The sequence below is a fragment of the Ambystoma mexicanum genome, chromosome 11 (genome assembly GCF_040938575.1).
Source record: "Ambystoma mexicanum isolate Mex_15411 chromosome 11, UKY_AmexF1_1, whole genome shotgun sequence".
NCBI lineage: Eukaryota > Metazoa > Chordata > Amphibia > Caudata > Ambystomatidae > Ambystoma > Ambystoma mexicanum.
This window is the reverse complement of record NC_090934.1, coordinates 784,753,280-784,766,978: the sequence shown is the minus strand read 5'-3', so window position 1 is coordinate 784,766,978 and position 13,699 is coordinate 784,753,280. Positions and strand designations below refer to the sequence as shown.

The following is a 13,699-nucleotide window of genomic DNA, read 5'->3' as shown; positions in this document are numbered from 1 at the left end:
TACGGTTGATAAAGGTCTTTAATTTTGGTTTTGATGTCATCTATTTCCTGAGGTAGTTTATCGTGATTTCTTTTGATATTAATGATCCTCAGCATCATTTCTCTTGAAGTATTTTTTTAGAAGTTCTTCCCAATCTTTTAATTCATCCAGACCTTCCTCATCAAAAGAGGGAAAGATGCAAATTGGTAATCCCCTTGGTATTCATCCCACATGCAAATAATTTTCCAAGGATGTGAATTCCCACCATTTGGAAAGTTCCTTTTTCAATAGATTTTGAAGTATTTCAAAAAGATGTTTTCATGATTTGCTCTCTGTATGTTTAGTTTTTTGTTGTTGAGTTGGTAATCCAGAGAAAATTTGTTTTGCTTATTGTTCACATGCTTTGTATTTATCAGCCATTATTGTGGTTACTGGGTTGATTTTTTAAATAAATTGTGATCCTACTCAGCCTTATCAAATCTCCTTTTTTCCTATCCCGTAGAAATGCAAGACCAGCCTTGATGTGGAGTGAGCCAGACGAGTAATTGGAAATTATAATGTTGATTAACTTTGTCCTCTATCTTGTTGGTGCTGCCTACATGGGTGTTCAGCAAACACTCACTCTGTAAAACAGTAGACAGAGAAATATCAGAAGAAAAAGACTTGCAATCAATGGCCGTAAAATCTAGAGCTCCCTTTCCTTGGGACTAAGACTGGAATCAAACCACTTGAAGTTCAGGGAACCACTGCAAACCTTCCTCTTTAAGAAGGGGTCCAAATGGGGTGATTAAGTAATCAGGTCCAGCTCCTTTACCTTCACTTAGTCCATTACCTACTACCCTATCCATGTTTTAGCTGTTATTGTATTATGACAACAAGGCTGGAATGTCCTGCCCAAAGATTGCTTTCAATGCTTTTGTCCATGTTGTTTTGGAGGCATTTCTTTTACCATTGTGCCATGGTAAAACCTACACATGTGGATGCTGGTCAGGTCTCTTTCCCTTCTCCCATACTAATCCCCCTTTGCCATTTACATGCTCTGGCATATTATTTTTATCTGTGGCACATTACAAAATACCACAAAAAGGAAAAAGTTTGAGCATACATTTAAGTCATCCTAGGGTGTGAAGTGGAGCATTCCGACAGTCTGTACTAAGTTGAATAGGGCACTGAAATTAAGCCAATGCTGGTGGGAGTGGGTGCTGACCATTTATAGCCGAGAATCCAGAGATTGTAAGGAGAGGCAAAGGCCCAACCTAGAGGAGAGCTGATTTCTGGGAATCTTGAAGGGAGGTACCAGACTCTTTCAAGGGGGGCACATGCCGTATAATATGAGGGCTTGCAGACCGGTTTAGAGCCGACGCAGGGATTGTTACACCTTCTGGATTTCCAAGGTTTGGTTGGAGCTTCTGAACAGTCACACAATGTTGGCACCCTAATGTGAGGGACAACTATCACTAAGCAGGGAAGTGCACCATCGATATGAGTAGGTAGCCCCTTTTTGTTGGTATGGGTGAGACAAAAGCCACTTGTTCCACAGTGGTGACTGGTCTTGGAATTATGACCCCAATTTGGTGTTATGCAACTCTCTGAGAAGGACCAGTGAAGCTCCTGTTGAAAGGTTAGTTTAATCAAATACCTCAGCCGAGGGGCCTTGATTGGGTGGCAAGATAGCACCACTGAAAGATTTCCAATGTTGGGCCTCACCGATATCCATTGATAACGCTTATATGTCACAGTACAGGATTCAAGGAACCTCTACAAGTCTCATGAGTTTTTGGGAACAAGACACTTCACTTGGGTGTCTGTGAGAAGAGAAATGCACCTTATTACTGACATAGATCTTGAAGTCATCTGGTGTCTTGCAGTGAAAGACAAGCAGGCACTGATAAAGAAGAGTTAAAGGGTACCCGGTTGGAAAGACTATGCCAGAGCACACAATCCTTTGGAAACAAGAAAAAAAACGAACAATATGGAACACCAGGTCGAGCGTTGTGAATACTAAACTGACTTCGTATTATATATTGCACCAAACATACTGAAACCCTGCTAAAGCTAATTTGAGCAATCTTTGCTATCTTCGTTGAATGTGGAAAGAAGATCTATTACACTAACCCCATACTTGGAAGTAATTATCCGATTGGCTTCCTGGATTTCAGATGTCACACAAGAAGAGATCCCTGTAAATAAAAAGCCAGAAGGAGCAGACATCTATTTTTGATGGCCCAAAATTATAAATACTGGAATGATCAAAAAGAGAAATGTGCAAGAAGCAGAATTAACTCAGGCCTTGCACACCGATTGTCAGAAAAGTACACAGTAAAACTGTAAACTAAAATACGTTAAGAAATTCTTCAGATATGAATACGACTTGTCCTCCAGATATGATTGCCACTGAGGCAAAATATTTTCAACAACGCTGAGAGCAGATATTCCTCTTCTTGGGAACATTTTATATTGGAAACATGCAGCATTCAAATGTTGGGACTGTCTGTTGATTCTAAAGCTTATTTCACAAATATTCACACACAGACCAATCTTTATGCTTATTGGATATATGTTTGGGCTTGGATATACAACAAAAAGTAAACTAAAAACATGTTATGAGCGCCTTTATTTAAGAGATCACAAAATTCCAAGGAAAGAAAAATGTGGCTGATCTTTCAGTGCGTGGGTGAGCGTCGTATAGAGCAATAGTGAACATTTTTGGTTTGGAAAGGTTTGCAAAATTTCCACATCGCCGCCACCTCTCAAACATTTTGACTTTTCATTAAAAAGGTAAAAAGCTGTGCCCATACGATCGTAACTTCCCATGTATTAAAAAACGACGGCATCAGCTAATAAAATATATAAAAACATATTCATTTTCTGTCGTGCTACTGTTCTGCCCCTTCAGTCGATCATCAAATGTGCTCGGATGCCCTCCAATTGCTTATCTTTATACATTAAAAGATAAACGAAATAAAGAGCATTATACAAATCTTATCACATGTGGTGAGGAGACAGCCAATAAAGTGGTCGGGAGCATAGGCTGAATCTGGCTGCAAGCCTACATTTCATCCTGGATAACGGTGCCTCTCCCACGTACATCTATCTTATTTTTGGCATTTGGCTTAAACAGTTACCCCCACAGATCCAGAATATCCCTCACGCCCCCAAGCATCACTTGCCTGTCCTCGCTGGGCCCGCTTGCTACAGGACGCCATCATCTTCCCCTCTCACTGGCTGCCAGGGAAACGGGACTCATGTCTGAGCTCCCTATACTATTTCCCCAACATGCTGCTAGATATGGCAAATATGCTAAATTTGAATCTACACGAATCATTAGTGGATTAAAATGTATAAAAAGTTCAATAGTATATTTCAGTGACACGAATATATTTTACAAAAAGCACAGAAAGGAATCTGGAAGTTGGAACTTACCCTTTCTGTGAAGATATGCTATTGCTGAAGCAAGACTGTGAATAATGTATCTAGTCTCAGATTCTGAAAAATGCTTCTTTCGCTGAAGAATTTCCTTCAATTCTCCACCTTCACACAGCTCCATAACAAGGTACATCCGCTGAAGTTAAAATATAATGTGGAAATGTACATTTTCTTTGAATTGGAAACAAAGCCATGGTATACAGAAAAATGACAAAGTAATCCCTCAATTGAATGTGTTTTTGAACATGTATCAATTCGTTTAATAAGCATCTCAATCAGAAAATGTATACTGTGTTCTGTGCATTTAAAAAACAGACTATGTTATTAGTAGTCATATGTAATATGGAGATGGTATTTCAACACGAAATACGTACAGCAGCCATGGAAGTACCACAAGCAGTTGTTTGACAAACACATTTTGAACAATTAATAACAAACCAGATGATGGTAGATAAATGGCAGAACATGAACGAGGAAAACAAGCCAACCAAAGGAACAGATAGGATGTCACAGGTAAATTGAACGTCTGGAAGTTGGTTGGGAGGGCAGGAATGTGACTGGAAAGTGTGGGAGCCACTTCAAGATGTAAGAGATTGAATTTAAGGGTCGATTTGAATAGTGTTGTTTTGATAACAGGGGGCAGGGAGTGCCAAGGGCAGTGGACCTGGTGTATGAAAAGAAGTAGTGGAACTATGTTGCCTGCTGGCCTGCCCCGCTCCCAACAAACCCCACTGCCACGCCCACACTTACATGCCATACAAACCCCTAAACAAATGCGCCTGCTTTATAAGGGCATGTTCAGCGCAGTGCACTGAAGTGCAAGTTTCAACTGCTTCCTACTCTTGGATTTTAAAACAAAACCATTCTGGAACGGTTTCTTTTCAAATTAAAAGTATAGAAACAGTAAAATGTAACTAAAAAAAGTAGAGGAGCAACGCTCCCAACCTCTCCCGCCCCCTTCGACCACTAGCCAAGGGTGGGGAGCAAGAAAGAGTAAGAGCAAGCACATGGTGGGCGCAGGACAAAGAGGCTGACAAGAAGCTAAAGAGAAGGTTTGTGAAGAACAGGGTGGAGCGAGATAGAAACAGCCAGCAGGTGAGGGTGGGGGCGAAGGTATTAACACATTTAAAGACAATCAGCATAGAAGTGGTTGAGAGATGCGGGTGATAACCGGGGAATATTATAGAGAATGCAAGTGGCAAAGTTAAGAATTTTGTAGAGAGAGTGGTTTAAATGAGTAAACATGGAGGTCCAAGCAGTAGTCTAGAGTACTGACTTTCAGACTGGAGGCATGAATTGTAGTGCAGCGGCAGGTGAGGAAAGAGTGAATCTCTGGTGTAACAGGTTGATCCTTGCAGAGTTGGTTTTTAAAGTGGTCACATTTTGCAGCTTCAGGTCACTTTTCAGTAGTGTGGGAGGTTCGGGGAGATGCTGGCAATGAGTGATAAGGTAGAGTATTTTGTGCCGGGAAGAAGGTGACTTTGGTCTTAGTGTCATAAGGGAGTAGTTTCTTACCTGTAACTCCATTTCTCCAGCGTTGGTATCTTTCATGGATTCACATGCTTAGAATATTCCCCGTCGTCAGACTGGGAACCCTCGGTACACACATATAGTCGTTTCCTATAGGAAAAAACTTCCGACACTTGTGTGTCCTATCCACATCTACGTCCTCTCTGGGGCCGTTCACGCATGCCCCGTAGGACGTAGCGGTATAAAAGCCCCGCCCCCGCGGGTCCCGTCAGATTTCGGCCCCTCCAAAGTAGAAAGGGGAACCTGCTTATGCACATATCTTGCACATTGCATTCCGGGGAGGCTGGTGGGCGCATGTGAATCCATGAAAGATACCAACGCTGGAGAAATGGAGTTACAGGTAAGAAACTACTCCCTTCTCCAGCATTGGATCTTTCATGGATTCACATGCTTAGAATAGATTGTATAGCAGTATCCTAAAAGAAGGAGGTGAGAATGCAATGTAACATACACCACAAAAAAAACACCCCAAAACCTAATATATATATAGGCACGTAGGCAGCAACATATTTTCCGATATATACATATTCATAATACATATTGCTCAAAACAGGCACACTATCGAACCAGAATAGGCAAGGCAAAAGATAAAGCTTAACCGTTTTTGGCTTACCTCATTGAAACAGATGGCGCAGGACTGCCCTTCCCATCTGTACCTCATCCGCGTGCTGCCTTTCCAGGCAGTAATGGCGTGTAAACGTGTGTGGGACAGACCATGCCGCCGTCTGGCAGATGTCTGTCAGAGGAATTCCTGCCCATAGAGCCGCGGAGGAGGCTGTCGATCTCGTGGAATGGGCTCTAGGGCGTCCTTGTAGGGGTCTCCCAGCCTTGGAGTGACTAAAAGTAATTGCCGAAGAGACCCAACGAGCCAGGCCTTGCTTGGAGATTGCCCTTCCTCTCGCCGACGGACCGTAGGCAATGAACAACTGTCTGGTAGTTCGGATATCTTGCGTCCTTTGCAGGTAAAATTTTAACGCCCTTTTGACGTCCAGAGTATGAAGGGCTTTTTCCGCCGCCGACGACGGGGACGCAAAGAAAGTAGGAAGGACCAGGGTCGAGTGCTTGTGATAGACTGTCGGTACTTTCGGGATGAAAGTAGGGTTAGTTGATAAAATTACTTTGTCCTTAAAGAATCTCATATATGGAGGATCTATGACCAATGCCTGTAATTCCGACATTCTTCTAGCCGATGTAATGGCAATTAAGAAAGCCAGTTTCCAAGATAGGAACTGCATGGATGAAGAGGACATTGGCTCAAATGGAGGCTTAATTAAGGCAGCCAACACCACATTTAAACTCCACGACGGTGGGAACCGCTTCGTAGGGGGGAAAGTTCTAAAGAGACCCCTCATGAAATGTTTCACCAGTCTGTCACTGAATAATGGTGAAGACTGCCTCCTCCTCGTAAACCTTGAAATGGCCGCCAAGTGCACTTTGATGGACGATGATGACAGCCCACTCTCAGCTAGGTGAAGAAGATACGGAAGAATTTGCTCAGGGGTTACTTCTAAAGGCTGAATTTCGTGCTGTGTTTGACACCACGTACAGAACCTTCGCCATTTGCATATGTATGATTTGTTAGTCGAAGGGGCCCTATCCGCCTGCAGAATTCTCCGGCAATCCGACGAGACTTTCAAGCTGCCGAACTCTGAAAAGTCAGGAGCCATGCTGTTAAGTTGAGGCTGTCCGGATTGTGGTGCCACACCGTTCCCTTGTCCCTGGACAGTAGGTTCGGCACTTTCTGGAGAGTTATAGGCTGTTCCAACGACAGATGTAGGAGGTCGGAAAACCATGGTTGTCTCGGCCAATACGGTGCCACTAGGATGACCCGGCATTTGTACCTGCGAATCCCCTGTATTGTCCTCCGTATAAGGGGGAGCGGAGGGAGAGCGTACAGGAATTTGTCCGTCCAAGGAAACGAGAGCGCTTCCCCCAGGGATCCTTTTTGAGGCCATCTGCTTGCGAACTGTTCGCATTTCTTGTTTTCTTTCATTGCGAAGAGGTCGATTGATGGGGTCCCCCACCTTTCGAAGATTATTTGTAGCTGACCGGTGTCCAGCTCCCACTCGTGTATTTGAGTCATTGTCCTGCTCAGGGAATCCGCTTGCACATTCTTCACACCCGGGAGATGGTAAGCCACTAAGGATATGTTGTGTTTCAACGCCCAGTGCCAGATCTTTTGAGCTTCCGCCGAAAGAGTCCTGGATCTGGTGCCGCCTTGCTTTATCAAGTAGAACATGGCTGTCGTGTTGTCTGTCAGCACTCTTACTTTTGATCCTTTGATATGTGGAAGGAATGATTTCAAGGCCCATCTCACTGCCCTCAGTTCCAGCACGTTGATGTGTAGGTGCGATTCGGTCGAAGACCATCTGCCCTGGGTTTGATGATCGTTCATGTGTGCTCCCCAACCTGTCAGGGAGGCGTCCGTGATGATGGTGTTCTGAAATTCCGGCTCTTGTAGAGGAACCCCTCTGTCCAGGTTGTGAAAGATTTTCCACCATTGGAGGGATCTGATGACACCCTCGTCGTCGACGGTTATCCTGTCTGACCACCGGCCCGTGGCCTGCTTCCATCTGTCCGACAGGAACTCCTGTAGAGGCCTCATGAACAATCGGCAGTTTGCTACTAGGTGGATGCATGAAGCCATGGAACCCAGGATTGCCACATATTTTCTCACGGAAGACGTGCTCTGTAGGCGAAGTCGACTCGTCAGTTGTTCGATCTTCAGTGTCCTGTCTAGGGACGGTTTCACTATTCCCGAGTGGGTTTCGAATTGAGCTCCCAAGAATTTCAAGCTCCTTGAGGGCTTTAGAGAAGACTTTTCGAAGTTCACTGCGAACCCCAGTCGTTGCAGAAGCTGTAAGGTGGCACATACGCTGTCGTTGGTCGACGCTGGGGAGGATCCCCTCACAAGCCAGTCGTCGAGGTACAGGTATACATGATGCCCTCCCTTTCGCAGCCAGGCTGCCACAGGTGCCAAACATTTTGTAAACGTTCTTGGGGAGGACTTTAGACCAAATGGGAGCACTGCAAATTGGTAGTGTGTCTGACCTACCATGAACCTCAGAAACCTCCTGTGTTTTTGACACACCGGAATGTGGAAGTACGCGTCCTGTAGATCCAGTGACGCCAAAAAATCGTCCCTTTGGACGGATCTGATCACCTCCTGCAGTGTAAGCATTTTGAATTTTTGACTCTGTAGTGTCTTGTTGAGGTCTCGCAGATCGAGAATAGGGCGCCATTTTCCGTTTGGTTTCTTTACCACAAAACACTGAGTATACCCCTAGGCCTTTCTGCGATGCAGGGACTAATTCGATGGCGCCTTTCTGTAACATGAGTGTTACTTCCTGCCGCAAGATGTTTAGATGTGGCTGGGATAGGTGTATTGGTGGACATTTTGGAGGTTTGCATTTGAACAGTAGGGAATGTCCGTACCTCACAGTGTCCAAAACCCACTGATCTGTTGTGATGGTCTCCCATTCCTCGATGCAGCTTGACACTCTCCCTCCCAGAACAGTACGCTTCCCGTCATTGTTGGTCTTTCTGTTTGCTCGTCGACGACTAATAAGTTGGTCGTCTCTTGGAAGACTGGAAGTTTCTGCGCCGGCTTGAGGTCTGAGAGGCGCGTCTATATCCTTGAGAAGGATACGCTGATCTACCAAAAGATCTATCCCTGGTTGCTGAGAATCTTGAGTTTCCAGATGCTCCTCTAAAGGGACGAAAAGAACGAAAGGGCTTACCACTCTGGAGAGAACCCAACGAGCGTGCTGTATCTGAGTCCTCCTTCATGCCCTTCAAGGCCTCGTCCACCTTTTCTCCGAAAAGAAGATCACCCTCGAAGGGCATGTCCAAAACTTTATACTGTACTTCGGGTCTGAAGTTGGTGCACTTAAGCCAAGTCTGGCGTCTTAGAACAACTCCGTTATTTATTTGTTTAAAACCCGAATATGCCAGGTCCACCGCTATGTTAATAGCATGATTAGATGCTTCTTCGCCTTCTCGAACCAGGGACATAGCCGTTCTTCTATGTTCTTCCGGAAGGTGGTCCAGAATAGGTGCCAGTCGGTGCCACATCTCCCTGTCATATCTGGCCACAATCGCCAGGGAGTTAGCTGCTTTCACCGTTGAGGCCCCCACAGAAAGAACCTTCTTACCAAACACGTCTTGGCGCCTCGCCTCATTATCTGGAGGGGTAGAGCATTTATGTTGGGCCTTTGCTTTTCTCGTCGCCACCGACGACACCACCGAGTCCGGTGTAGGCTGAGCCGAAAGACACTTCGGTGTAGAGTCTGGTACCTTAAATTTCTTTTCAATGCGGCCTTTGACAGCAGGCTCAGAAAATGGGTGACGCATGGTTTGAACACCTTCTTTCCAGACATGGTCTAAAATGGGTATTGAGAATATTGAGCGTCTACTCTTGCCCATATGGTCAAAAAGAAAACAATCCTTTTTCTCCTCCTGTTGGACCAGGCCAAACTCCTTGCACGCTTTTTCCATCATGGAATGAAAGGCACCTATATCGTCCGGTGGTGACGGGTAAGTGGGACTCTTCGGTGTTTCCATTTCCACATCCGACACCCAGGATGGATCCCTAGATGGTGAGAGGGATATATCTGACGCTGACCCGTGGTCAGATAGGGAGTCCGAAAGCTCACCTTCCTCCTGGACTGCTGGAATAGTTGGAACCCCAGTCGGGCGGTGTGAAGGGCCGGGCTCGTCGACGGGGGGTGTCGACGGTATAGGTGGTAGCCTTTCGTCCAGCGATTTCAGCAGCGAGTGCAAGGAGGACAGTACCTCCATGGACAGGGTCGCCTGAGAGCTTGGAGGTTGAGTAAAAACCTGAGAGCAGGTTTCTCCTGATGGAAACCTGGCTCGTAGCCCGAGGTCCTCCGGGCTCACAATTCTGAAGCCGTCGTCTTCTTTCGAGGCAATTGACGCTGCCTGTTCCTGTAGCAATGTGTCAGGCAGCCCCATATCGAATACTTCTGGTCTCCAGGCCAGAACTTCCGTCGACAAGGACATCGTCGCCGAGGTCGTCGCTGGGTTGATGACCGGTGAAATGGACTGCGTCAGAGGCAGTGAGGACACCGACTGGTTCGTCGTCGTCGACGTTGGGCCTGCAGGTGGTTTGGGCGGTCCCGCCTTCACAGCGCTCTCCCTGCGTTTATCCAACTCTCTACTCGTGGCTGATCTGTGTTGATCGCCCGAGGAGGATTTAGGCCTTTCCTTACCTTTCTTCGACGAAGTTGACGACAATGTCTTTCTTGCAGAGTCTTTAGAAGAGTCCTTAGAAGAGTGACTTCGTGGAACGTCCTTTTCCACAGGTCGTGACTTCTTAGCCGGAGGTTACGACGAAGTTGGGCGTCGAGGGGCTCCTGATGTTTTCGCAGAGGCCACGCTGCGCACAGAGCCCACTTCTGACTGAGGGTACGCTCCCGCACCGTCATTTAACCAGGATACCAGCCGTCGATTTCGATCCTTCAAGGTTTTCTGGGAGAAACCTTTACATATTTCGCACTGGTCTGCCGAGTGGTGAGGGTGGAGGCAATAAATACAGTCTAAATGGCCATCCCCCTCGTAAACCTTCTTCAATCCGCACGTGGCACACGGGCGAAAAAGAGGTTTTCCCGACATTCCTAAGAAATTAACAAACTCAAAGGAGTTCGACAATTCGAAAAATCTAGCAGTAGAGACTACGTGAGGAGATCCCACTATCTTTGGAGACGGTTGAAATCTGACGGGACCCGCGGGGGCGGGGCTTTTATACCGCTACGTCCTACGGGGCATGCGTGAACGGCCCCAGAGAGGACATAGATGTGGATAGGACACACAAGTGTCGTAAGGTTTTTCCTATAGGAAACGACTATATATGTGTACCGAGGGTTCCCAGTCTGACGACGGGGAATATTCTAAGCATGTGAATCCATGAAAGATCCAATGCTGGAGAATTACAGAATGCCATCTGTGAGAGTGCGCAATTCTGAGCTCTTGATTTTTGCTATAAAAACAATGGTGGTTTTCTCGCTCAGAAAGTTGGCTCTGATAAACAGACCTCACTTTCAAATTGATTCCTGCATGTACATTTTTGGGCCCTGTTTACTGACACACTAGCAGTTGTAATTTGATCTGGCAACATGACAGCACAGAATGAGACAAGCTGTCCTAAACGGCTAGCTGGAGCCGAACTCATTCTAAAAGCCATGGACTGCCTTGAATAGTGCTTGCACCCATGTTCAAAATAACTAACTTTAACTGCTTAGCATTATTTGTCTGGTGGCATAGTTTTGATTAAATATAAAGCTATATCAGATTTAATACAGTGGCAGATGATGAAATGAGGGTAACATTGCCAAAACCCAATTTCATATACTTTATTATTTCCACTAGACCTGGAGGACAGATCCATTTGTACTGTGACACTTTTTCCATGGGAACATGAAATACCTTCCCAATGGGTGGGATGAGAGCAGGGAGGTTCAAAGGGTTCTCTGGAACAGATTGGCGAAGTCACACCAGGAAGATAATTAGTGGAGTCATTTTTATCTAAGATAGACAGGGTTGGAGAATAACGGTGCAGTGTGAAGGCATCATAGAGTAGACAAATACTACAACTGAATACAGTTTGGGATATCAACTTTTATTAGCTCAAATGGCAGGGTGTAAAAAGGCCTAACTTGCCCTATGCTAAGGTGGGATTTCCCTATCTAAAGGAAACTAAGGATGGCCCAAAGCAAATGTATGTGTCCAAAACCTATACTTGCCCTCACATCTAACTGTATACAATGCTAAGGGATATCAGCATCAAAATAATTAGTTTTCAAATAAAGGTTCAGAGCTTCTTCCAGCTTTTGGTTTATAAAAGGGGTCCCTTCCCCAAAGTTAAAAATAGTTCACAATGCACACAGGTTCCCTTCCCCAAGAATTAAAGTCTTTCAACTATCCAAAACAACACAATTCCTTGGGATACTTCCCAGCTTTTCTGATTTGGTTACCTTTCACCAATTTCATATAGTTCAGCTCCTTAATTTCAGATCACACAAGATGTCCTTGCTATTCAAACACAAGCTTCTTTGTGGGTCCTTTCAATTACTTTTCCATAGATGGGTGCACTCGACCTAGACGCAGTTATCGAATAACACAGTCCACCAATTACAGGTCACGCAAACGACGCACCTTACTTGCTTCTTCTTAACAGGCACATTGCCACTGCTTCAGTCTTACAGTGGTGATTGATTCATTTTCATTTCACATCCTCATGATGCTTTATCATTGCTTGTTTTGACACCATTCGCTTCTTGCATTTTCACATACTCTATGCTTGTTCACTCAAGATACACAGTTCCTTAAACTCTTAGGCTCTTGCCAATGCTTGGTCTCTCAAATTACACAGTTCCTTATATTCTCATGGCTCTTGCCAATGCGTGTTTACCAATGTTTGTTTTCTCAAATTACACAGTTCCTTTTATCAGGAAGTTCCACAAACTTGCGTTCAATCAGATCAGTATTCAAAAAGTGCTTACTTTCATTTTCATTCAGATCAGTATTCAAAAAGTGCTTACTTTCATTTTCATTTGGATCAGTATTCAAAAAGTTCTTGCTTTCATTCAAATCGTCATTCATTAATGGCTTTTCATGCTCACCCGATGTCCTGGTGTCCCCCTTCCAAGGTTGACTCACTGGTCGGAGTTTACAGCATTCCAGAGAGGCCTCCAGCCACCACAAGCTCTCTTTCTCTCGTGCGGCGCTACACTCTGTCTCCCCAGCGGCTCTCTGTGGCTTTGCTCACTCCACCGATGCTTCTCTCGTAGCTTGGGCCTCGTATTGCAGCTTTGCCTGGTCACGCCAGTACCCTTTCCGCAGTCCGCCACCGACCTCCAGCTTCCTTCAGCCTCGCTTTCCACTGCATACACACTGAATCTTCCAGGGGTTCTCGAATGTTCCACTTGCCACACCGCCTTCCAAGAGAGATCTGCTCTTGTCCAGCAGTACGTAGACCGGCTTCCACAGGGGACTCAATTTTCGCTGTACTTGCTGCTTTTAAAGCTCCTGTCAGGTTGATAGGTCCAAAAAGGACGAGACCACTCATTGCTGAATCCGGAGTCCTACATTACTCTTACTGGCCTCCTCCTTGTCCCAGAATATAACTTGTGTTTGTATGTTTATGCGTCAATAAAGAGAAGTTGTGTTGCTCTAGTTGGTCTCTTCCTCGTCCCAGTACCAAACTGGTGTCTACTGGGAAATGTTTAAGGAGATACATTGGGAAAGGGATTGACAATAGCCTATAAAGGCTTGGGGGACAGTGGACTCATTGTGAAAGTGGAATGGGGATACCATGTCTCACCTAAAGGTGCCGCATCCCCACTCGCAAAGTCTCCTCTAACCAGGTGATCCTCCCTCCCATATCCACCCCTAGGGTCAGGATCCGATAGCAACAGCCTTTCCCTGGCCACGCAGGAGGTGGATACATTGAGCAAAAAAGCGAGGATGCCCTCAGATTCCTCACAGTAGCAGAGAGAGAACTTCAATAATGAGGAAGGGGCCATCATCTTGGATTTGACAAGCCTCCAATTTCGTCCTGTGACAGCGCATAATGTCCAGCTCTGGGAGCCAACATAACAAGGAATAGCCCTTGTTACAACAGCAAGGATTGGTCCCTTAAAGAAGGCTGGCAATCTAACAATCTGCAGTGGCAAAATGACTACATAATGGGGTGAGCTCCCCTGCCTCATCTTTCATCCCCCTTTGGGGAAGCATCTGCAAGAAC

At 45.5% G+C, this 13,699-nt stretch overlaps 1 protein-coding gene across 6 annotated transcripts in view; it reads right to left on the bottom strand.

The window, feature by feature from the left end:
* STK33 (serine/threonine kinase 33) overlaps positions 1–13,699 on the bottom strand; it is a 1,615,433-nt gene that overhangs the window by 1,095,960 nt on the left and 505,774 nt on the right. For all 6 annotated transcript variants that reach the window (XM_069623713.1, XM_069623715.1, XM_069623714.1 and 3 more), the window contains one exon: positions 3,403–3,541. In XM_069623713.1, the coding sequence (XP_069479814.1) occupies positions 3,403–3,541 (139 nt within the window). The remainder of the gene's footprint in view (positions 1–3,402; positions 3,542–13,699) is intronic.